At 39.1% G+C, this 27,146-nt stretch overlaps 1 protein-coding gene across 3 annotated transcripts in view; it reads right to left on the bottom strand.

The window, feature by feature from the left end:
• Positions 1-21,309: 21,309 nt before the first annotated feature.
• The window catches only part of AASDHPPT (aminoadipate-semialdehyde dehydrogenase-phosphopantetheinyl transferase), a 28,136-nt gene continuing 22,299 nt past the window's right edge, over positions 21,310-27,146 (bottom strand). For all 3 annotated transcript variants that reach the window (XM_063148943.1, XM_063148944.1, XM_063148945.1), the window contains exons 5-6: positions 27,053-27,130; positions 21,310-22,350 (exon numbers count right to left, since the gene is read on the bottom strand). In XM_063148943.1, coding sequence (XP_063005013.1) covers positions 22,180-22,350; positions 27,053-27,130 — 249 coding nt within the window. In that variant the 3' untranslated portion in view covers positions 21,310-22,179. The remainder of the gene's footprint in view (positions 22,351-27,052; positions 27,131-27,146) is intronic.

The raw sequence follows: 27,146 nt of genomic DNA, 5'->3' as shown, positions 1-27,146 counted from the left end.
TTCTGAGGCTATTTTCCATGATGAACAAAATAGCAACGTGTAAAAGCTGCTAATAAATGGCACATCCCTCAGGAGAGAAGGTATTACCTCAGTATTATCCCATTTTCTGCTCATTCAAAGACTCTCAAGGTCAGAGAGACCAAGGCCTCCCTCGAGGCAATGCTAATGCCAGACTGGCTGTGCATGCCAAGCTGCAGCCCAAAGGTTATGTGGTACAGGCTTTGACTGTCAATAGTACTATACTGCTGCTTTTCTTTCCTATTTACCATTCCCCTGCACTGCACCAATTTTATGTCAGGCTTTTAAAATGTCTCCTCTTATCACCTGAAATTTTCCAAACAGTAGGTGAAGAGGCAGGCTATATATAAATACTTACATACATTATGCGCAAAAAAATATAGGTTGAAGGAACTATCTCAGGAGGATAAAGCACTTGAATTCAAGAATTAAGAAGAATAAGACTATCTGTGTAGTTTTAATTTATTCTCCTGTGCTCCTTATATAAAACTGAAGTGCTGAACAGAGTTATCATATCTCAAGAGACTTGTAATTCATTCTCTTTCTTTTTTTAATCTCAGACTGAACCACATTTCTGATAACCTAATGCAAACAAATACTCTGTGCTGCAGTGTTCCTTCCAAGAATGGATGTGATCATACAGAAAGTGATAAGCAAGCAAAAATATTACAAAGAAATCAAACCTGCATGCTTTGTATGATGCACTAAAAAAAATATCTTCATTTAAAACATGGTTATAAAAGAAACCTGTCATCCAGGCTGCTATGCAACACACTGACAAAAGCAAATTCAGGTCGGCAATTCCATTCCAAACTTCTTTTAAAATTTTTAATCTATTATTATTTTAATCTAGGACCTGTGAATGTATTTGCATTGGGAAAGGCACATACAGAGGTTTAAAGTCTGTCTGTGCTCATAAGGAGGGAGAGAACACTTGGGACTGGGATTTTCTTTCTCATCCATCTATCCTGCATGCAAGGACAGCATCAGGTTGCTAAGGGCAGAGAAAGAAGGTGTGCTACATTCCCTGGCTGCCTGCAGGGTCCGAAGAGCAGGGGAGCTGGGAGAGAAATGAAAGGAGAATTCCTGTACCTGACGACTGGCACATGAATTCTGCTGTTAATGAAATCAGAAAGTGCAACATTTTGGAGTGTTGCCATTGGGCTCCCTTACGGGCTGTGCCACAGCAGACAGACCTGAGGGTGAAGACCTCTTCCAGGATGGAGAGAAGATGACAATTCAGACCAAACATGGGGATTTTTTTGACACTTCCTGTACACAGTAACAGTCTCCACCCCAACTTAAAAGAAAAATTTGAGTTTCAGAGAAAATATTGATGGGAGGAGGGACTGGATGATCATTCTGCCTTTGTGAGACAAAACTAAAAGGCTTTGCATGAGGCCATAGAACTGAGACACCACCATTAAACCTCTATCACGTGCTGGAGAGGTTGTGCTCCTGAGGCTGGTACAAGCAGTTTACATCACTGTATATCCCAGAGGGAACTGTAAGTTAGAAAACCTTTCACTGACCCAGCATATTTAAATGTGTCTTTGCAGAGTTCAATTCTATTGCAATTATATTTTTTATTCTCCCTCCATTCAAATATTGCATATTTGGTCACAGGGTCAGCTCACTTTAAAAACCATGATTTTAAGTCAGTGCCCAGTCCATTCAAAGAATTTCAGACACAAAGTTTGCGCAGCTGCCTCTGCTCTAATTCTCTGAGCAAATGTTGGAGGCTGCAAATATCTGTGTTTGTGTCAGAGATGTTTGCAACTCTGTACATGGAGAGAACTTCCCCAACAAGGAAGTGACAACTGCTTTCAAGGCTAAGAAAGATCTCTTTCCTGTCTTTCTTGAATCCACAGCAAAACCTGCCCAAGTTCTTCTGTTCTGAAAGTTGAAAACTAAGCATTGTGGAAAACTTAAGGAAAATGTTAAGATATACACAGAACATTAACTACAGCTCATGATTTCATAAAATAAATTTTAAAATATTTAATCTGTATTTGCTAAGGTGGATTTCTTCAAACTCATGGTTTTATCTCTTCTGCTAATTTTTCATGAAAATCAGCTATTTCTATAATTATATTTTGTAGTGACATTTCAAATATTGTTTAATTACTGTTTGCAGCAGATTTGAGAGTAAATGGAAGTTAGAATAAACAGTAGATTTTAAAATCTTTAATATAAATAGTCACTGTTTGTTCATATTTTAATCCTGAAAAAACAGTAGTTATGGATAAGGGGATGAGACAGCACATCACATCCAACAAAGTGGACTGAAAAGTCAATTCTGCAGATACAGATCTCTTCAGGACTGCAGCAGACAAATATTGCCTTTCCCAAAGGATACATGGTTGGAAGGTTGACCACACAGCTGAGTGACTGTCACTAGTGTGACCTTAGTACAAACCAGAGACATTCCAAAAAGGGGAAACTCCATGCATGGTCCTCACACCTGCAACTGCTTTTAAAACTTTTATCCACAAACTGTTGTTAGAGGGAATTGTTTGCTTGTATGCAGTTTCTGACAATGGTTTTGGCTTACTCAACTTATTCAATCTCTTACACTTATTTCATTCTGCAGTGCTCTTCCCAGGCAGTGTCTGGGGCCCCTCTCAGCAGCCAAGGGATGAGCTGGTCAGTCCTGTGGAGCAGGAGCCTGGACACTAGCTCCGGGTGAAGAGCCACCAACACACAGAGGGTTCATCTTTCCTTGGTTTTCCCCTTGGAAACTTCAAAATGAGACCATGCATTTCCTGTGCTGATGCTCCTGTCAGAAACTGATGAATGAATTAGAAGAAAATCTTCATTTTCATCCCTTTGGCCTTTTCCATTTTCTGTGTTTGGTTCAATGCTGGGCCATAAGTGTTTCTGCAGAGAGGTGGTCTTTTTTCTCTATATGTTTATAGTGTTTATTTTAATATTTACATTAATTAGTATAAACAGCCTTTTTCATTAAAAGTTGCAAAAACTTTGTAACCTGGATGCTGCCCCTGGGTCACTTGTTCACTTTCAGAGGGCCCCTGGACTCAAAGGAGCAGCCAGATTGCGTCCTCTGGCTTGTCTTTTAAGCATCAGCTCACTATTGACAGTCATTCTTCTCCAGATGGGAAAATTCCCATCCAAGTGCAAAACTTTTTGTATTGGGGATTTATTTTTGATAGGTAATTTCATTTATTTTCTACAGTTTTAAAATGCTGCAGAGATAACAAGCATTCTGCCCCATTTCAGATCTGGCATGCAGTGCTGCAGAATTTCCATGCTGATTTAAGTGGCACAGCCATTCATTTGTCATACAGCCAGTTGGAGAAGTTGTTTATAACTCAGCAAATTCAGTTGGTTTCCATCTTATACTATTTTCCAAAAGATTTCACACCTGTTTTTAATTTCTTTTTAAAATTCTCTTTTTGCAATATCTCATACTTTTTGAAGTGACCTTTGCTTGCAAAGAGGAGAGAAATTATCTCTGAGAAACATGGAAATCTCTGGACCGTCTTCATCCTTCTTTTTTCGCTTCTACTGCTGACTCTCTCAAAATTTTCTTTTTTGGACCGCTTTTTAGAAGTTGTCAATAATGTTCAAGAAATGGAAAACTCATGCTGCAAACAGTACCTGTTATATTTTTGATGGTTCAGATTGTAGCTAATAGCTTCCATATAACTACCAAGAAACAATTTTTTCAGAAGCTCTATCTTAGCAGCACATATTAACCTCTGCAATTTCACCTACAAACGCTGAATTGAAGTGATTTACTAAAAATTCCTCTACTTCTATCAGAAAGAAAAAATCACCCCTTATCTACTTTGTACATTCTTATTTGGTTTTATTCTAACAGGTTTAGCTAAATAAGGTTTGAACAGAGAAAAGCAATGAGTTTCAGAGCTCCCTCTGTACATTGCATCTTGAAAATTGAAGTAATCACAGATGATTGTTTAAACATGAATGGAAAACAGCTAAGCAAGATTTTTAAGAAATGCTTTTTCCTCAGCAGCACTTGGTCATGGGGCTTAATAGTGACTTACAATGGCTACAGCTACTTGGTCAAGCAGTTTTGCAGGAAAAATTAGTAATTAGTCTCATATTTCTCTTCTCCTGGAGAGTGCCAGTCTAAGACAAGTCAAGTTACTGTTCTGCTTTCTGCCATTTTTAGATAGAGTTCTGAAATAGGTTACAGCAATAAAGAAACAAAATACTATGTAATCTGTGAGGAAGAGTCCTCATTTGCAGACACCTCAGACCAGCAGGGCAGGAGGCATTCCTGCCTCCTAAAGCCATCTGCACTGGGGACAGACTGCAAAATAAACACCTGCTCCCTATACCAGCACCACTGCTGACTCCACCTGAGGCTGGATTTAATTTGCCATTCTCACTGAAGTCAGTACACACTCACCAAAACAATTGTCTGACACAAATGTAAAAGCATTATTGAAGAAATTCTCTGAGCTGTCACCAATGCAGCATTGTGCAAAGCACAAAGCATAATAATGCTTCTTAAAATTACAATGATGATACAGTAATCTTATATCTGTTGTGTTTCTTAGGGGAGTTTTTAATCATGTATAATACAATATGATGGATTTTAATGTACTGCAAGTCACTTAAATACTTTAATTTAAAAATAATTTTGAAATTACTGTTTTCCTACTTCGTTGCTGATGTTAAGGCTTTTACACATTCCACATCTTGTGCAAGCTCTTAATCATTAATTGCTCAGAAGGTACCACCTTGTTTAGGTAAGTCACTATTAAAATTTTTAACCAGGAGGGTGGATAAAGCCTCCCAAAGCCAAGAACATCAGCATTCACCTTTTACTCAGAGTAAAACTGAAAAGCAGTTAAGTGTCTCCAAGAAATGGAAAGGGCCTTTGCCCAAAAAGCACATTGCACATTGATGTGGTTAGAAACTGAGCTGCATGAAAGGCAGAGTAACCTGGGAGGTGGTGCTGCTCCCAGGCTGATCAACAACTGAGTGCTAAGAGATAGTGTGTGATTTTGGGGTGGGGAGTGGTGGGTGGGCAATGGGAGATACTCAGAAGGAGCTCCCACAAATTGTTTGTCCCCTGAGGAAACATAACTTGGAGCACCTCTTTGGGAAACTAATCAAGTTGTATGATAAAATTCATAAAGCCCCAAATACCAATAAGTCTGGCCAAATAATTAGCCTTCTTTCACCATCTATAAGGGAAGCAGGCAGCAAATTACAGCCACTCTTCATGTTGGACAGCACAAATTACAGCATTCAAAGCCCAGCAGAGCACTTAGGCCCCCCAGTGCTGGGCACCAACAGACTCCATTTAATGATGTATGTCTTTCCCCAAAAACACCCATGTGCTCAGCACTGCCGAATGTAAAGTACCTCACTGACATTTCAAACTTTCCTCCTCTCTGGAGCCTGTGCCCCAGCACCAAGAAAAGCCAAATCCACTGCTAGAAAAGTACCTTGTAAAAGGTGAAGCATGGGTTTAGTCCTTCAGCTTCGATTATGGTTGGCTGTTTCCTACAAGCCACAGAGCAGGCTGAGGGCACTGCAGTCACCACACACTCCTGGGCTGAGCAGCTACACAGACTCTGCTCCCCGTAAGGAGCATCCCCCACGCCAGAATTCAGGCAAAATTTTTGTAATCCACGTGGAGAGCAAGACATCAACTCCAGCCCACCAGTAACTGTGGGGCTTCAACAGGAACCCTTGGTTTCCAACAGTATTCTTTTTACAACATAAAAAGATGCAAGTGATGAAGTAAGAGGCAGGGATATCTCACCACTGTTTCATGCTGAAATAAAGGCTGACCTTTAAAAATGGGCCTTTATGTCATATGGAAGCATGCACAAGATAAATGGAGAAGCAGTTAGAGGCTGTGATTGAGGCTGTTCCATGTGCCCTGTCCTCTGCCACTCAAGCTCCCCTCCCAGGTACCAGTGCTGAAGCCATGGTGGGCAGGCCAGTGAAGGGAACTGAGCCAGCTGAAAACTGTGCCCTCACAAGTCCACGGGCTTCTCTAGAAGACACCTACACAACATATGCTCTGTGTTTGACTTGTGTGGTCAAGCTGCACCTTTTAGAGCTAGCATCTCGCTGCGCTTCAGCTCTTCAGCATTGTGACAAATTCAACCTTTTGCTTGATGGATTGCAGTAGTGAAGAGGGGACAGTAGCCTAAGCGTGTGAATCATGAATAGGATGAAGGAGGTCTTTTACAGCAAAGAGAGGCAAACTGGATGAACATCTATTAAATTAGCTTTACTTATTATTTTGCAATATACCAAGGTACAGGACCTATTCTAAACACCTAATACAGAAAACATTTACTTAAAACTTCAGCAGTATTTTTTAGGCAAAGAGTTATAATTTAAAAAACCTCCGCATCTGTTTCTTGCACCAGTCAAAGTTTTATTTTAGAAAGCTGTAAGAATTCTTTTCAGAAAGTTTATCAAAGCTCTTTTAGCTCTTTTCCTGACAAACTGAGACAAAATGACAAACATAAATATGAACAGCAGTGTTCTCATTTGCATATAGATAAACATTATAAACACAAGTAGTAGTGATACTGAGAATACTTAAATGGGTTCTAGTTGTAAATACTATGCTCCACTTAGCTGAAATAGTTACTTTCTATGCATCATTAGATTTGCATTAGACACCCTGTACTTCTACATTCAAACCAAGGCCAGCCTTGAAAACATCAGGCAGGGTGTGGATTTTGAATGGGATCATTATTTCCAGAATATTGGGCCAAACTATAATCTGATAGAAATAGGCTGGAGGACTTTGAGACAATTGTACAAATGGTCCGACTAGAAAATAAATTTGAAACAAAAAATTAAATACAGCACCCACCTAACTAGACTGAGTGGATACAGCCCCTGCTCTTCCTAAGCATAGCTCCAGGTCCTTTGGAAATTCAAATCCAGTGTTTCCACTGGAAGCCTCTGAGCCTGACACACCTCAGTGGCAGAGAGGTCTGCCCACATATCTGCCTTTGCTGATTCAGGGTAAACTCATCCTCATTTACATCCATCAAAAACTGTCTGGCAATAGCACCAGAAATGTGTTCTCCTGCAATAATTTAAATAATAATTATATTGTAGAAATAATTTAAAGGCAAATGTATATTGGACGTTCGGCCAAGGCTGATTTATATGAACAGTTCTTATTCCTTCATCATATTCTGTAAGTTGTTTCAAATTCAAAAATAAAATATGTGGCATTGAAGTAAGGAAAGTTAGAGAAAAGACTTAGTCTGGTCAAACTTAAAGGACACAATTTTTATAAACAAAAATTCATGGTTAAAAAACAAATTTAAAAGTAATCAGAAGCCTAGTATATGGAATAGAGAAGAGAAACCAGGAAAGGCTTTTCTTCAGAAAGCATTCCCAAACACTATTTGAACTTCTCTACATTTTTATGATTACTTCTGACTTGAGGGAGAGGATAAACCTGTGAGTACTAGCCAAAAACTAGAGCAGAAGCCTAAGTAAAATTTTGAGATGTTTTCTCCTTTTTGCAACTGCTGAGACAAGTCACAGAAAGGGTAAAGAAGGAAGCTGATGAGTGAACTTTGCTTTCTGATTCTTTCTGGAGATTTCCAGTGCCTGGAATCAAGGAGGAGAAAGTCTCATTTGCTCCCACATGGCAGTGCAGCTCACACACGAGGGTCTGACTCTCTCCTGGCCCATCTGTCAGTCAGTGCCTGCAGGACAATCATCCATATGCACCAGTGCAAACACTCCTCTTGTTTCACATTGCTCTGCTGCCTCTAACACTCTCCTCTGCTGCATCCAGGTAGGACTAACTATAGGCTAAGCTGGATGCTGATCCTGTAAATGTGGGACAGTAAGGAACTTGCAGAAAAGGTCCAGTACCAACAGCCAACACAAGCTTTTGACCCCATGTATCAAGTTTTCCTGGCTGCAGCACTGTGATCACCTCAGCGATCACACAAGTCCCAGCTGCCTTCAGGCAGAGTCAGGAATTCAGCTGCCATTGCAAACAAAGAGGCAGGGGTGGGCACCACTCCTGTGTGACTCCATCTAAGGACCTCCCCAGTGCCAATGACAGTTGGGCCACCCTGCTGCATATCCAGCTCAGTCCTCACCCCGTGACTGTCCGTGAGCCACCCCTGAAATAGAGGGAGAATGTGGTATTTTTAGGGTCCTCCATGGCAGGAAGGAAATGATGAATCTGACTCCATGTTCTTAGAAGGCTTATATTATACTATATTATACTATATTATACTATATTATACTATATTATATTACTGCGCCCTGAGTGGGTCGCTGCTGGTGAGAGAGAGACGGTGAATCTTGTTTCTTGAATCAGAAGGCTGGATTTATTGATATATCATATATAATACATTATGACTATACTAAATAGAAATAAGAGAGAGGTTTGCAGAGCTGCTCAAGCTAGGCTAAGAATAGAAAGAAGAGAATCTATAACAAAGTTTTGTCCAAGGACTCTGTCCCTAGCTTGTTCCTTGTGATTGGCCCTTAATTATAAACATGGGAACATGAACCAATCACCGGTCAAAATAGGTGCATCCTATCGCATTCCACCGCAGCTGATAACAATTGTTTACATTATCTTCTGAGGCCTCTGCCCTCCAGAAGACACAGAAATCTGAAAGAAAGGATTTCTGTGAAAAAATGTCTGCGACAATATTATACTATATTATATTATGCTATACTAAAACTATACTAAAGAATAGAGAAAGGATACTTACAGAAAGCTTAACAAGATACTAATTAAAAACCCGTGACTCTCGCCAGAGTCCCAACACAGCTGGACCGTGATTGGTCATTAAATCAAACCAATCAAACAACCACCTGTTGGATAAACAATCTCCAAACCACATTCCAAAGCAGCAAAACACAGAAGAATCAAATGAGATAATATTGTTTTCCTTTTTCTCTGAGGCTTCCCAGCTTCCCAGGACAAGAATCCTGGGCAAGGGGATTTTTCCAGAAAATATGACAGTGACACAAGAAGGTCACAATAGAGGAATGTCTTTACATTAGATATGGAGCAGAATCACAGAATCACAGAATCACAGAAATTCTAGGTTGGAAGAGACCTTTAAGATCATTGAGTCCAACCCATGTTCTAACACCTCAAGTAGATCATGGCACCAAGTGCCACATCCAGTCTTTTTTTAAACTCTTCGAGGGATGGTGACTCTACCACCTCCCTTGGCAGAGGAGGGAAGCACAGGGTAACCATATTCTCTTCATCTCACCTTCTCTGCAGGGCAATGATACATTTTCTAGCCCAGGCAGTGCATTCTCATTATTTGTTTTATCCTCTTTGTGGCAAAATTTGATTTTGCCTCCATTGCTGTACAGGGCTATACTTTTTGAGGAGTCTGAGGTCTGCTTCTTATGAGCTACCACTTTATGGAACCACCCAGCTCTTACCAGAGTTCAGTAAGTCAGAGCTTATTACATCTTCCTGCCCTAGTCAGACATAATATTAAGAACTAAAAAATTAACATAATACTAAATTAACACAATACAGGATTTCAAACCTATCATCCTGTAACCTGTAACAGTTTATGAAATTCATTGGGTGCCCAGAGGGGCATGGGATGTTCTGTCTTGCCTCTACTGCTCTTATTTCTCAAATGGTTGTAGGCATAAAAGGTCTGGGGTCTCTGCCTCTTGGGCTTTGTCACCTACAATGACGGAATTCCATCTCATACATTGACCTGTCTGACCTGTCCAGGAACCAGAAGATATTGCTTCCTCTTTCACAGTTTATATACATCTGTGCCCAAAATCTCTTCTATTGAGAATGCTATTTAAAGGCTTCTAGGTTGTAGATTCTCTTCATCAGCTCATACATGCCTTTTGGACATGGCTGCTCCCGAGACCCTCATTGGAAGCTGCCCCAGGATGTTTAAGACTGATCACAACAGCTGGTATTTTAAAACCTCAAAGGTATCTTTTCTAGATTGCTTCATGCTACTCCCACAATGACAATCTTCATTTCTTATGGCTTATATATCCAGTGGAAGAGAAGCAGCAAAATAGTTATATGTCAAGTTTAAATGCTGCTTTGATTACAGCTTTGTTCACTGTCCAATAAAAGTCAGCAGCCAGAAGGTCAATGCCCAGATACAGATTCTCTACCACAGATGACATAATGAGTGATTTGGACCTCATAAGTCTGTTGGACAAAGATTGAAGAGAAGCAATGGCTCAGTTTATATTTATTTGATAATATATTCAAATATACTGAAATATTCATATTTCTCTCATGGGGAAACAATAGAAAACTTATTATGTAGTGCAGAAACTAATAAACTCATAAGCATTTTACTTTTTATGCATAATTAAGCTAGTCACTGTTTCTGTTCCTGTGGTGTGCAACATAAATCATTGATAAGCAATTAAAATAAAACCCAAGCTTTTGAAAACATTAAGCTAACATAAAATTATTCACTTGTCACATTAAATGAACATTTATCCAATTCCTACAGCTTAGCTGTGTGACCTCCAGCTATCTACTACATTTTGATACCCTTGAGAAATAATTTTATCCTTAAAACTTCTAAATACCTTAAGACTTAAAATGAAACTTTATATGTCCTTTATGCAAATGATGTCATCAAAAATTCCAGTTGCACTCAGACTGCTCACACAATCCACAGGAAACCAAGTGTTCTCTTTTGACTTGCCACACTGTTGGGGTACTTTTTTAAAGTCTTTGGGTGGGGTTATCTGCTTTTTGCAGTCTTTTGGCTAGCATCAGCCACCTCAGTGAGGAGACTTAACTATTTTGTGGGTGATTTCACCCTTTCCATCAAACCGATAATTTGAACATTTTTGTTTAATTGACTCGAAGCCAGACTGGACCAGCCTGGGAGGTGCAAAGAAGCAGCAGAGACTCAGTGGATCCCAGAGAGCTCGTATAGTGCATCCCAGAGGGTTGACAGTGGCTGTGTAGTTGGCTTTTTTGGCTCTGCCTGCACTGCTAGAAGTAAAGAAATTGGTAGGTTGTCACCTAAATCCATTCAGATATAGTCTAAAACTTAACTCTATTCTGCTGGTAGTGTGTGTGGATGCACTCAGAAACCTTCACAGTGGATTATGCTGATTTCTGCTTGAGCACAGCCAAGGCTACCAAAGCCTCTGAAATCCATTGATGTCTTTCCAAAACCCATAGACCCAACCAGAATAACAATTTTTTAGGACATTTTCATCTCTTTAAAAGCTTGAATCCAAGGGCTCTGAGGCACTAAACAAATCAAGCCACTGGGTAATAGAACTATCTCAGTCCATTTTACACGTGAGGAAGCAAATGCATTGATAACTTGATGCAGGTACCATGTGAAGAGGAAAACAAGGCCAGTGAGACCCATGTGGTACAAACCTTTAGACTTTCCTTTCCTCATTATAAATTCAGGTCCTGCCCCAAAAAGATAAAATTAAAAATATTTATTAAATCAACATAACCCTAGTCTGACTGCTGTTCAAAAAGAGTGAACATCATCTATGCCAGAACCTGGAAGACTCTACTCCTACCTGGAAACAGTGTCACAGGGCAGATTGAGTCAGTCTAACTCAATGCACCTTCCCCACCTCTGTAGCCAGAACACAGCAGTGTGAGACCTTCAGGCTGTGAAGAGGGAGCAAACTGGAAAGTAAAATGTGGATATGTTCTATGAGAAAAAATAGAAGTAGCTTTAGATTGAAGAAGAGGAAAACATATCCGGAGAAATAAAAAGGAATTGAGAAAGAAAAAAGGGAAATTATAAAATTGGGAAAGAAAATATCCAGACTCACACTGCAGATATTCAATTTCATGTGTACAAAATGGGAGCCTATTGCTCAGAACACCTTTGCAGTCAAGGGAAGGAAAATCTCTGCTGCAAGGAGGGACTTGGACTCAGTCGCCCATGGAGGGAAATTAAACAGAAATGGGTAAAAGAATAGGAGCAGGAGGAAGAGAGTGCTGGTAATGTGCTGTGATTACAAAGTGTTTGTGAACTGGCTTGGGATGCAAGCAGCATCACAAAAGAGACCTTGGCCTGCAGAAGATAAAAATATCCTGTCCAAGAAGTTGTAGGTTAAGCAGGAAAGCCTGACAAGCAGAGGCTATATACCCTAAGCACAACTGAATTATCTTTTTGTTCATACATACACTCACATTTAATTAAGTTATGATATTGTCAAGCCTTTGGCATACTGCCTGCTGTATAAACATTACTGGCACAGATATTCTATAATTCCATTACAGACTTACTAATTCAAATGGAGGAGCAGGCAGGAATGAAACCAGCTGGAAATTTCATCTGAAACCCACCTCTGCTTCAGACAGAGAAATGCAATGTGCCAGGGTGGCAGCAATGTCTTCACTCACAGGAGCCACCCAAGGTCTCTGCTCACATCTTTAGTGTATTAGCAGAAAAACATCAAATCATTCTTGTATCAGCAAAGCAGCTCAGGATGATACCCATGCACAACATCATCAGAGCTCGAAGGAGCTGCTGTTGGATTATTAAGTTTGCTATTGGTGGGATTCAATTATTCCTGCAGTATTTATGTAAGAGTCATCCAAAGGGGCTCCAGCTGGGACAAAGCCTCCATTTTACTGGGAGACAGTTTTTTTTTCTCAAAAGGGGCTTGCAGTTTCAGCTGATGATACACAGACAGAGGGAAAACAGAGGCAACAAGAAGAGATTTTATTATGGTTGCACAGAAATACAGGCAGCAGGCAGACACTAATTCTAAAATGACACTTTTATATTATCAGACATCCAGTAAAAACATAACTACATACCCTTCAATAGTTAAAATAGAAGAAAGGCAATTTTAGACCAATAAAATAAACAAAAACTCATATATCACAATAACAAGAAAATGTATGTTACACATGCAGAAATCCTAAACTTTGGAAGCTAAAGGAATGGAGAAAAATATTTTACCACCAGAATTGGAAGACTCCTTAAAAAATACTTTATCACCAGAATAGGAAGCTCCTTAATTCTTATCTCCCCACTGTGCTATTGTCCTGTATTATTTGTAATTGAAAGTGCATGCTTTGATGTACATAAATGAAAAACTGACAGACTGGGGCTCTTATCTTAGAATCTATAAATCCCGAAACAGTAGTTTTCACCACAAATAGCACACTAGACATTCCAGTTTTAGCTGCTTTTGTACTTACCTTAAGAATTAAAGCTTCTTCTTCCAAAGTCTTGTTTGATGTCAGCTCAGGTGCTAGACTGGTTTGCAGTGCTTGGCCTGATTCATTTTTCTCATCAAATTTCCCCAACCTATGTGAGTTCCCAGAGAACCTCGTGGGTCCAGGAGGGAAGCCCTGCATGCTGTAATGGACAAACATCTGACTCAGTGTCCTATGGTAGAAATGGGATACTTTAGAGCTGGGGAATCATCACACACAACAGAAAACAGGTGTCCATTCTCAGAAGGTCAAGACTGAAGAATCCACAAGAGTTGGCATTCAGATTTCCGTTAACACTTATGCTCTTGATTACTCTTTTATCAATAATTTTACAGACACCAAGAGCACGTTTGTCTAAGTCCTAAGGACCTGTACTGCACAAAGAACATGTAGGCAGCATTTCTGATACCCTGCCTTATACCAGCACCACGAAACCACCCTTTCAAAGCAGGACACTGTAGTTATTTGACTGTGATGTGCCCACTTGTTTTTCTAATTAATAGGTGTTTTGCTACCTGCCAAGCCACCATGAGCTTCTCTTTTCCAGAAGCATTTGTTTTCTGAAACAGTTGCTTCTGGTCTCTCTTTTCAAAAAAAATTGCAAGCATGTCCTGTAAAGGTACCACGGATTTTTCCTGTGTCCCACTGGATGTTGAACTAGGAAAGCCCTTAAGAGCAACGGACTAAAGCAAAATAAATTCAGTGCAGTTGCTTCAGTTCCTGCTGACTTCCTTCATATCAATCCTTAAATGATAAAGAAAATAGATATTTACCTACTATATTGACTCATTTGCGCAGTATTTTAACTCTTGTATTTTTAACAAAACTTTCCAACAGATGAAAAAATTATATCTTAATCTGCTCCTTCTCCTGTTTGTTCAAGGCACTGTTTTTTTATTTCTCAGCTGCTGGATCTCAAATTTTCTCCTGCATCAGCCCAAGTTATTTGTACCATTTGTATTACCAACTCTTGAAGCACTTCTCTGACACTTCTAGCTTACAGAGGTAACCAAGAGTAAAGATGGGGTTGGTTTCTAGTTCTTGTAAGGCTTATTATGTGTATATATATGCATACGTATATGTGTGCACTCTACATATCTGTATCAATGTAGCAAACAGATGCTTGCATCAACACATTTAAATTCTAATGCAATTGAATTTTCATTTGCCTTTTAAAAACCTCTGTATACAAACTAAACAACTCAATCCAATCAATGCTGCATTCCAACTGCTGTCACTCAAAAAAAAAAAAAAACCCCAACAAAACCAAAACCGTAATCATTCTATTAAAAGACTTCTCAAGTCCTCAAATTGGCATCTATAAATAAATCATACGTGTTTTAGAATTCCTACTACATTCAGGAGATCTTCACTCTTTCAGCAGTCCTTCAGAAGAAATTATTGCCTTCATCTGACATTTCCTTCCTTCCTTCCTTCCTTCCTTCCTTCCTTCCTTCCTTCCTTCCTTCCTTCCTTCCTTCCTTCCTTCCTTCCTTCCTTCCTTCCTTCCTTCCTTCCTTCCTTCCTTCCTTCCTTCCTTCCTTCCTTCCTTCCTTCCTTCCTTCCTTCCTTCCTTCCTTCCGACACTTCCTTCCTTCCTTCCTTCCTTCCGACACTTCCTTCCGACACTTCCTTCCGACACTTCCTTCCGACACTTCCTTCCGACACTTCCTTCCTTCCGACACTTCCTTCCTTCCGACACTTCCTTCCTTCCTTCCTTCCTTCCGACACTTCCTTCCTTCCGACACTTCCTTCCTTCCGACACTTCCTTCCTTCCTTCCTTCCGACACTTCCTTCCGACACTTCCTTCCGACACTTCCTTCCGACACTTCCTTCCTTCCGACACTTCCTTCCTTCCTTCCTTCCTTCCGACACTTCCTTCCTTCCGACACTTCCTTCCTTCCTTCCTTCCGACACTTCCTTCCGACACTTCCTTCCGACACTTCCTTCCTTCCGACACTTCCTTCCGACACTTCCTTCCTTCCTCCCTTCCTTCTCACCTCAGAGAATAAAAGTATCTTCTGATCTCTTAAAGGCATTTACACAAGCAATGCTCTATAGCCCTATGGCCAGCACATCTGACTTTATCCAATCCAACTGAAACTAATGTGCTTCCACTGCAATCAGCAATTTCTTACTTTCTGGTTTTATCCCAAAAAGTGACCAAGAGATAACAATGATTTCTGCAAATAGGAGAAGTCTGACTGCTAGACTTGAAATGCAAATAAATATCCTACTGCACTCTAGGGAAAACATTCTAAATTAACAAAGCAAATAATCTAAAGATCCTAACAAGCAATTAGGCAGAAACAATGATATCAGAAAGATCAGTCTCTTTGTAATACACTGTTTTCACTCACATGAGAACAGTAATTGTGGTATGTGGAAATACAAAACCAGAATACAACCTCTACCCACACAGTTTTACTATACAAAATTAATCTAATACATTTTCCTAATGTTGTACAGGCAGCTAATTAATTGTAGACCACGTAATTGTCACAAGATTAACAAAATGCTTTTATGCAGGTAGTAAACACTTCTTGCTGAGAATATTATTCTATTCAGTAAACAGTGTATGAACTTAATAACTGCAGGAAAATTCCATTTCTCTAACAAAGAGACCAGTGACCTCACTGAATAAGCATTTCACTGTGCCTTTCACAAAAGCTCTCAATCAGGATGAGGAGCACATTGTACAACAGATACAGAAACTGAGTGGATTGAGAATCCACTCACCTGACGGCAGCTGTGATAAATTACTGAAAACTTTGCTACTGAAGCTGAGAAAACATAGGGTATTCATTTTAAAGAGAAAATATTTTCATGGCAGTATTTTTTGATTTTTGCCTGTGTGCTGTTTTAAATGCAAACCCCAAGTAATTTCAATAGGGAATCATTTAAATATATCAAAACACCCCTATGATGAAAAATAACAAATGAGTATTTCAACTACGTACAGATATTTGTGTACTTATTTGCAGAGGAAAACACAGACCTGTGCTTAATTGAAAGATAAGATAAGCAGTGTGTGCATTTATATAGAAGTCCACATTTATAAACATAGAATACATGTATTAAATTATTGTTGTAAAATATTACATATACAGCTTACTACATATAACATGAAATAATGCATATAAAATCTGCAATCATTTTTATTAAGTTTTTTTTTTTTTTTGCTATTCTTATTGCATTTCCCTTCTGCACTAGTTATTAAGATTGCTATCTATGATGCCTTAAAGCCAAAACCAGCGGTATATTCATGCAAAGGCAAAAACTGAAAACAGTGGCTACAACAGGTGATAGCAAATTCATGGGGCAGAACTCCAACACTGCGAAACAAAAAATCAAAGCAGTCATGCCACGGAGAGTTTGATATTTGGTACATAATGCAGCAATATCACTCAGCAGAGCGAGGTCATTCCAGAAACCAGGAGGCAGCTTTAGAGCCCCTGCAGCAGGAGCATGTCCTCTCCTCCTCTGAGCAAGCCAGTGTCACACCCAACAGCTGAGACATCACTGCCTGCTCAAGCAGCACCAGGCTGCTGGAGCAGGGCACACCAAGCTCCGGACTTCTGCCTCTGCACAAAGATTCCCAGGGATTAAGTGGATGTGACTGGCTACTTGGGTGAACTTCAGCTTATTTCATGATTAAAGGAAAGCAATTTCTTAGAACACTGAACCAAGTCTGGAAACATTAAGCTACAGGGACAAGAGAAACTCACAGTTGGGAAATCTTAACCGGGACTTTGAAGTTGTAACACAGATGCTATTTAACCTTGAGGGGAAAAAAACCCCAGAATCCCAAATAATAGCACTGAAGCAAGTTCAGTTGCTTTGAAAACTTAGAACAAAGCAAAACTAAGAACTTCTGTGAGTTAAAAGCTAGCATTAGTATACCTTTTCTTTTATATTTACTTTTCATCATTTGCATTACAGCATTAAAGTCTTCACATGTAATTTCTTTACCCATATTTTCAATTAATCTACTAGAGTTTGGTAATGGTAACAATACATTTTCTTCTCAGCTCAAAGACAACTTTGCCAGCAGGAATTCTCAGCATGCTGGGAGTAGCCCTACTGAAATTTGTTGCAGCAAAAGTACCTCAGGTGGGTGTGTTAGAGGTCCTATGGTACCAAGGGCACAGCACAAGGCACACCAACACACAGAGAAACAGGACAGAAATGAGGTACCTGTCTACTCAGGTGTTTCAACAAAAAGGGGCAAGTATAAAATGAAAATCTCAGTGTTTTTGCAGAATATCTGGCTAGACTTAAATGCCTGTGTTTATGAGGTAATTACCAAGTCCAAAGTGAGACATTTATACAACTTTTAAAAGTATGAACCTGAAGAAAACTCTTATACAACCCCTTCAGAGCTTTGCCATTTATAACTATAGCGTTACCATTTATCAAAGCTCCTAAAGTCCTTCCAAGTTCTGGCATTGCCTATTGATCTGGCATTGCATCTTGATAATGCTGGGAATCTTGGTGTTCCTGCTCCAAATGTCAAAAGGCATCACTAAATCCCTAGGACATATCTGGCAAACATCCTGGCAAACCTCTGAAGTACTCTGAGAGTTGTTGGAAAACAGAAGATGCATTTCAATTGAAATACCCGTTTCCTTATTGTTTAACTCACTTATAAATACAAAGAAGTTTTCACAAATTTTAAAGAAAGTCTTGTGCAAGTAAAAGAGCTTTTTCTGTATGAAGGAGCTCCTACTACAGCCTAAAAAACCTTTGAGTTCCATGTCCTAATTAAAAAACAAATCTTCAGAAATTTCATTTTAAGCAACACTGGGCAGCACTGTAGTCTAGTATTTGAAAATGTTCATCCTCCTAAGAGTGTTAAACTTCACACTATGCCAGTTTCGACCACAAGATGAGAAAGACTCCAGCACAGAATGCACCAATATTATGTCCTATTTGTCAGAAACTGGGTTGCATGTTATAAAATTAAAATTGAAAGCTAAGTAGTGGAGAACTGGTCCAGACCTTGGCTTCATGATTCATCCAAAGGATATCATTAAGAATGTACAGTTTAATGGTCCCATAATTTGTTTCCAAAATCGCAAAGGAGTGCTAGACAAGTGTTTCAATTATCTTACCTCTGTCTTAATCTAAGTAATAGCAAGATAAAATAATAACCACAAACAAACAACTCAAACACAAAATAGTCCACATTTTATTGCAGTAAAGAAATTTTACCCAATCTTAGAAGAAAGAGGATTCATAACAATAATTTGCCTGTGCAGAGCAAGAAAATAACATATTGCAAAAAATGACTTTTTGAAAAAAAAACAAACCTTATTTCAAATGCTGTCTCCCTTGAAAATTCAGAATTCATTTTCATGCTTACATTTTCTACAAAGAGCGAAGTAATCAAAACTAGCTGAATTCTGGAGGATAATGAAGTACACCTGCAGAATTAGGCAGCAGTTAAGGCTGACAGTCTCAATTGCTGTTTTAGACATGGTTTCAATTTTGCCGAGAACCACTTATCTTTGTAGAATGTAGCACTATAATTGTGTAAAACTCCAACAAAGGCCACTCTATGCTGACTTGCATAACCATCTTTTCAACTTTTTCACAAATCATCTCCTTATTGCAGTGTCTTGGGTAGAGATGGTAGTTTAAAGTTGAGCTGTTCCCCAGATGTTTCCCAGAGCACACCTATAACAACCATATATACATTTCTTCTGTTGATGCACCTCTGATTTCTTGTCTAAGATGAGCATACTTGATTAACACCAGTGGACTTGATCCCATAAGATAGTAACAATCTACATCTTGTGTAAGTTTACAGACTCCGTAGAAGGCTGAGTGAACTCTCATGATCCACTTTTCAGTTACAGATTTTCACATCAAATGGCACCTGTCTCTTGTCACACAGTTGCTAAGTGCCTTGAACCCAGTTTTACCCCCTGAAGTTCCTAATCCGCTCAACCGTTTTTGATGTAAGATACAAAAAGTTTTGAAGAAGTCCAAACTAAAACACATCTATTCACTTTTAACCATCTTTTCACTGCAGACCAAAACTTTTGAAATTTATTTTTTGATCAGAGACTTAAGAAATATTTCTCAGAAACACTGTGTTGATTTGCCACCTAGGAAAACATAGGATCCAATCTAAGACCGAAATCTGAGAATTTGAGAAATGGGAGGATGGGTCAATGCTGTTCCATAGGGAAAAAGTCTACCTAGCTGCAGCCACTGCTGGAAAAGGCTCATGTGGAGCAGAGCTTGTGTTTTTACAGCTTCTTACCCTCACAGGCATGTGGTAGAGTTATGTCAAGGACACTATGTAGAAAACAAAACAGATGAAGGAATGGAGCTCTGGAGAAGGAATCAAAAGGCGCTGAGGCTTTTAGATGTAAATGGGACAGAAGAATGATGGGAGACAGCAAAGGTCAGCTCACCTAGCCTGGACCGGGCCGACAGCTTGACCTACAAGGGAAGCTGGAGCTGCTCTCAAATGGCAGAGAGGCTCTGTGGCCATTGGCTCTGTATTCTGTAGAAATGCAAGTAAGTTAGTGTTGTGGCCTTGTGTGGAGAAAAGGCTCAATCATCTTCTTATCAGCGAAAAGTGTGACAGTGAATTAAAAAAGAAATTTATCTTATGACTGTGAAATAACATTAATTTATTTGTACACACTAACAACACTTATTTCAGTATGTGCCTCCACAGCACAGATTTCCAGAAAAACTTACTTCTGATTTTAAGAAGGATCATTCACATTTCTAAGGAGTCAGAATGTCCTGCTGGCCTTTTAGCAGCATGCTTTTAGCCAAAAATTCCATAATGATCTAGCTGCTCTTTCCCACTGAGGTAAAAGCAAGCACAACAATTGTGTCCATTTGCAATGACATAAAACAACCTGACTCAAGTGGTTCTTCAAAAGGCATTACCATCATCTAACCTAACTGCTATTAAAACTAAAAATGAGATTGACCTTATTTTTCAAACACTTCAGTGTAAATTAAAAGACACAGAAAAAAATCACACCCTGAGAAACTGCAGTCTTCTAGAAAATTCTTTATGAACTACTCTAAACTAAGATTTTACATAATGGAAAACTAACCCAAACAAACTCTTTCTAATTAGATACAGTCTTGAAAACTATCATATATCTTGCAAGAAAACCAAGCACAATTTTCTAATTTAACAAAATTGGCTTGTCCTCTACTTACATGCAAGCACAATATTATAAATAATTCACTAATACTTTTAAAACTCTTTCCAATGAAAGAAAATTTCTGGTTTGAGACACTGCTTTCATGCAAAAATAACTAATCTCTAATATGAAATTAATTCTCTTATCCCCAGAAATCTAGATTGGAAATTTTTCTATTCAGTTCATCCCATATTTGCAGTTTGATTCATTGGCCTAGCAAAAAAGTTGGCAACTTCAAACTGTCTGGCAAAGTTGCAATAGATGGGTCCAGTGACTGACTGGCATATACTGGATCTCTGTGGATTGCAAATTATTTCTTGCAAATTGAATTTCATTTTTCTAAAAGACAAACACTCTGGAGTACATGACTTAGAATTTGTATATAAGGTATTCTGTATTTTTTTAAACTTCAGATTTGAAGTTACTGAACATCTAATTTTGCCCCTGTGGAGACTGAAGGGAAGAGTCTTTGCTTCACTGATTTGCAGCTTTGGAGGGGAAAAAAGGCAAAACATTAAAAACTATGATTAGCATGCAGGATGAGAGACTCATAGAAATGGAAAAAAAAATTAATCAGCACTGGAAGCAGGAGAGTTTAGCAGCATGTTGAATTCAGAATTATTCAATGGAGCTCAGAACTCCAAATGCTTGTTCAATAGTTGCAAAAATCATCCTCTGTCATAAAATTTTCTTCATCTTTGTAATATGGGATAGATTCAGTGGTTACACTACAAGTAGATTCTCCTTTTCACGGTGTACACCAGAATACAGGGTGAAGCCTAGTTGTACACAACCCCAAATTCAATGAAGATCTGTGTTTAACCACAGGACAGAAGGCAATTTTGTGCAAAGATCATTCTGTTTTCTCAAATTTAGATGGATCTCATTGTATCTATGATTTCTAGAAAGAAGAGTGAGAAGTAATGGCACAAAACAGGATTTATTTTGAAAAAGGAGACAAAATATTCTAGATGTGCACCCAAGATCTACAGATCTCCAGAAATCTTCATTTGATGTTAGGACAGTAAAAATGTTCTGTCATCAGACATTACAAGACTATTTGGAAAAAAGTAAATAGCTTTTTTTTTTCTTTGAGCTTCCTTCCCTACATGACTGATGCAAATGCAAGCCTAGGAAAATTGAATTGCTGCTTGGCTTGCATCTATCGCTAAGGAAAAAAAATACAAAAAAGAACTGTTAAAAGACAAATACTAAGTTGCATACAGAAAGCTTTAATAAACAAAGATAAGAAGTGAAAAGACTATGAAATATTTGTAAGTTAATTCCCATCCACATATGTAGCTTGAAGACTGCTACAGACCTTTACAGCCTGGCACTACACAAACACCAAGTGTTGTACAGCATAAGAATTTGTAGCATTTTTTTTATTCGTCCATCTGAGAATAAATGAATAATTTTTGTAAGAGAAAAAGCAGTATCATAATTTAAGTTTCAGCATTAATTAGTATGGAAACACATTTTTATATACTAAACACTTGTTCATTATAAACAACATTATTGTACAGCTGCTTTCTGTTCCTAGCCTGGATAATTACTGAAGTGTAAGAACCACAGGCAAGGAGATGCAAAAAGGCATGTTGGTTTAGGCTTCTGATTCAGAATTCCTTCAGAAAGGAAACATGTCTTCCTTAGAATTCCAATGAAGTGTCATGAAAATCAGGTTGTCAGCTTTAATAGAGAAAGATACATTTCATTTACATATGTGCACTTATTCACGGACTTCAAATTAAACAGGATAACAGCATAAGAACTTTGTCAAGTTTCTTTTTCTTATACACAGTCCTGTCTTGAATGTGAACTCTGTCTCACTGGACCCTCCTGCTTTGAACAGAAATTGTCCCAATATGCAGAATCCTCAGGTGCGACAGGAATACCAGATGCAACTAAGTCTTCAAAAGTCAATAATGTAAATTGTGGTTGGTTGGGCTCCATGGAATGGACCTAAAGAAAAAACATATTAGCACAACATGAATCAATAAATATCAATTTTCTTCCTGTAAAATTCTCTGTCACATTTAAACTACACATTGCTAACTGAAGAAGAAAGAAGACAGTCTATATTTGAGACTAATATCACTTCCCCTCATTTAGGCTATACAGTTACTATTAGAAGCATGTAACAGGCCACACAGAAAAACTGAGCTTTTTGTTCAAACACAGTTCACAAAACTGATGGAATAAGGGCTACAGAATGCTGCAAGTACGACAGAATGACTATTTAAGTCCAGTAAAGAGAAAGACCACCATCAAACATTCTTCATTCTTCAGCGGATAAGATTATTTGAGTCAATTGTGTGAGGATTTATTCCACTAGGTGTGCCTATTTGTACTCATTTTAATACAGTAGTCACTGATGTTTTGCATGCTTCTCTCAGACTCAAGTGCTACTTAAAAACTGAAGTGGTCACAATCAACCTGCAATTCCCCATGTTAAAACCAATTAAACGTGGACTGAGATATTAGAGATGATGGTGTCAGGGTCTCCATGATAGGTTCATCTCTCCAACAAAAAAAAAAAAAAAATCACAATTCAAAGAAGAAAAATATTAGAAATATTAGGGTTTTTTGTTTGCTTGGTTGTTTTTTTTTTTTTTTAGCACGCTACTGTGCAGCCTGCTGTATGCCATCTCCAAATGTAATTGTTTGGAGAAAGCAGGGCAGATAGTACAGCCTGCACAAATCAAACATAAATATAGCTGATTCTTCTAAATAGGCATTTGCAGGAGCAACCTATTCTTAATGTTTAATATTTCATAAAATTCAGTAGGGCTCCTCTGCAGTGGTGTTACTCAGTACATCAGACAAACTGACTCATTTTTGATGAGCTTGTCAGAGTCTCTCTGTGTGGCACTACAGCCTCTGGTGCATCAGCCACTCCTCCCAGTTTGGTGTCACCAGCAAACCTGCCGAGGGCGCACTGCACCATCATCCAGTTCATTAGTGAAGATGTGACACAGGGCTGGACCAGTACTGACCCCTGGGGCACAGCACTGGTAACTGGCCTCCAACCAGACTTTGCACCTCTATCACCACACCCTGTGCTCAAACATTCAGCCAGTTTCCAATATACATCACTGTTTGCTTACCCAGCTCTCAGCATTTTTCTAGGAGGATCTTATGAGAGACAGTGCCAGAGACAGAAGGTACTGAAATACAGGCAGACAACTACCCACTGCTCTAACCTCATCTACCAGGCCAGTCATTTCATGACACAAATTTACCAAGTTGGTAGAGCATGATTTTCTCTTGGCAAAGCTAGGCTGACCAGTCTTGGTGATTTCTTTGTCATTCCTGTGCAGGGAAATGGTGCTCAGGACTGGCTGTTCTACCACCTTTCCAGCAGTCATGGTGAAACTGTCAGATCTGTAATTGCCTGAGTCCTACTTCTCCCATGCTTTCTTCCAGTCTTCGGGCACTTCTCCCAGTCCCCGTGATATTTGGGGACTCAATAATCTTTGGATTATTGAGAGGGGCCTTGCAATGCCAGCTGTAGCCAATAAATATTACTGACTTACACTCATCCAGTTTGCTCAAGCATTCCCTGGCCTAATCCTCTTCCTCCAAGGGCACATCTTCCTTGCTCCTTCTTCTTTCATCCCTGCAACCTGGGATTCCTGACATCCAGTCTTGCCAACAAATACTGATGCAAAAGGGGTATTCAGCACCTCAGCCTCTTTCAACATTCGTCTTGTTGAGTAAAACCCTTCCCTCTGGCTTCTTTGCACTTACAGAAGTGCTTCTTGTTGCTTTGAACATCCCTGGTCAGATTAAATTCTATTTGAGCTTTAGCTTTTTAAACTTCATCCCTGGATGCTCAGATATTTCTGTATTCTTCTCATGTTACCCATTCTTGCTCCCACCCTCTGTATGCTTCCCTTTCTATGTCCAAGTTTGGCTAGGACCTCCCTGTTCATCCATGCAGACCTCCTGGCCTTTTTGCCTGACTTCATATGCAATGAAATGGAACTCTCTTGAGAGTGGAGATGATCTTTGAATTAAAAGCAGCTTTCTTGGCCTCAGCTTTCCTCTGAGGCCCTATCCCACAGGACCCCTCATTGTCCTTTGAGGAGGAGAAAGTTTGCTCTCCTCCTGTTAAGGGTTGTGAGTCCTCCTCACTGCCCTAGGATCCTGAACTCCAGCATCTCGTGCTGTTGGAACCCTGCAGCCACAGACAGATCTGTGACTCATCATGTTTATTCCTCATCCTGAGTGCACTGGCGTACAGGCACTTCAGAAGCACTCCAGCACATTGACTTTCAGGAGAAGATTTGGGGAATTTGTTCATAATTGTGCCCTGTAGACCCTTCCTTCCTTACATCCAAGTGCTGGAGGTGACTTGGTCCAAGGTCAAATTTGAGGATTTTGTTATTCCTTTCTGTCACATCAGTGAAGGCAGGTCAGTAAATAGGCAAAAAGCAAAAATTCTCCACGTCAGTATTTGAGCAATAGGCTACTATCAAGAATAAATGCAGAGACAACAAAATGGTGTGTGCTTGTTGTAACAGCACAGAAGAACTCTTAGCTGTCAATGCAGACTGAAAGTGAAAAAGATTGAGCTGCCTCTCACTTTATGTCCTTACACAAGTGACATGGTGCTGAGACATTTCTGCTCATCTGACATTCTGGAGATGAGGTAAAACTGCAGGCATGGTGCCTAGAGCCATGCAAGTGACATTACAGATGCATACCAAATATGAACCAAGCCTCTGAGCTAAGAAGTTGTTAACAGATGTAGTTTGAACCTCAGCACGTGCTTGTCTGAAGGAAGCGTGTCCTGACAGAATGCATCACAACTCTTGTGAAGTACAGCAAGAGACAGACTGTCTATCCTTCATATCCTACACAGGATTTATAAAGAATTTTAAACTCAGACATCTTTTATTGAGACTAGCCTTAGATAAATGTCTAGATCTAGGTTAAGAGCATAGATAAACATTCTGTTCCCTCAAGCATATAGCAGTCACTAGCATTTTGATAAGACTCTTGAGACTAGAGATTTTTAATTACAGTACATTGACATAACAATTGATCTTTCCTGGGAATTGTAGGTACATGCCATCATTTTGTGAAGAAAACTGAAAACAGATGTTCTGCAAGCAGATACTCCTGTGACTGCAGAGAGGGAACCGACACAAACACTGACATCCTAAAACAACTGGGTAACATTTACCCACATGTTAAGCTAGAATGAACAACTTTTTCTTTCAACACATCTAGCAATAAATATAATAATTTTTATAGTTCTTTTAAAAAGAGAGAAGGTAACATTCATTTCCTCCATGTTCCTGTTAGAAGGAGGCCTAAAAAGGCACAATGCAATAGTACATAAATTTTCACTTAATTTCCTTACTGGGGAGTCACAGAACGCACTCTTGTTCTGCTTAAAGTGACCTTTCTTCATAGAACTGAAATAATGAAATTTAGGCCCATCATAAATTTAGTCAATGGACAAGTTAGCCTTTGAGACTCTTGATTCAAAGACTTTTCATCATAACCTTTGATACCATGACTATTTTTTCTATGGTACGTTTAAGCTAAGTGACCATGATGGTGAAAGTCAATACTTAAAAATCCTGGATTCCTGTAGAATACTTGGGTAATTAACTTAAGTATGTCCTGCCAAAAAAAATGCACATAATTTCTTAAAAAATATCTGTCCACTGATTTATCACATTAAATCCTCAAAGGTAGTTTAACACCTCTTTTTCTCAATCTAACCAATATGAGTTAAAAGGTCTGCATCCCTTTGCTATCCATGAACATTGACTTTGTTACCATAAAAGATAGTGTGCGTTACCACTTCCATGCTTTTATCCATTCCTATACTAATTTTCTTTATTCTTTCTAGTTCCTGGTAGAATCTTTGTATCTAAATAACATAAAACAACTAACCAATTTTCTTGTGAGCAACTAGAACAACAGAGAAAATCTGGCAATTTGTCACACTCTCATTTGCTGACTGTCTGGCTGTTTTGGCTACAACTTGCCAATCTGCCTGTCCCTTAAATTTGACTTTTATTGTTATTTTTAGGACTGAGGTCTTTTTTAAATTACACAGAAAATCATGAAAAGCTTTTAAGTAGCTTTTCTCTTTCTCTCTACAGAGACACCACATGGAATGAAGACTAACACTGCTGTTCTTCCCATCTGTTGGTTGTTGCTGCTTGTCTCAAGGGTTATCTTGTCATAATGGTGTTTGAGCAATGGATCTGCTCTGGGATACATGCACTGACAGTCCCCCACTATAATCAACTTGGTGAGGTGTCACACAAGTTTAGCAGTCCAGATTGGTTCACTGTTTCCATTTCCCTCTGTGAAAACCATCTTTCCCACATGAGTACTAGCAGGCTGTGAGAAAAATCACTTAATCTTCTCTTGAATGAACACATTAAACACATGCATTAGAGACTTGACATTATCTGTTGCTGTCCTCTGAAACCATTTCTCCTTCACAGACTTTTTCTGAAATAGGCACAACAGAACTAGAGAAAACACTTCAGTAACACTGCTTGGTTCTGGTTAATACCATGCCTAAGATAAGCCTTCTTCTTGGCCCTATTTATGAGATGACACACTTTTAGCTACACTCTAAGTTTATCTTCAAGTGGTCACCAAGAGATAGAACTACTTCCCAATTCCTTACATCAGAATCCTTCTGTGCAAATCCTTCCTGTTTCCCAAGTGCCACTGCAACATGATGATTGTCATCCAAGCGGGTTTCCTAGAAAGATCAAAAA

This window comes from Melospiza melodia, chromosome 2, assembly GCF_035770615.1.
Source record: "Melospiza melodia melodia isolate bMelMel2 chromosome 2, bMelMel2.pri, whole genome shotgun sequence".
NCBI classification, from domain to species: Eukaryota; Metazoa; Chordata; class Aves; order Passeriformes; family Passerellidae; genus Melospiza; species Melospiza melodia.
This window is presented reverse-complemented; position numbering and strand designations above follow the sequence as displayed.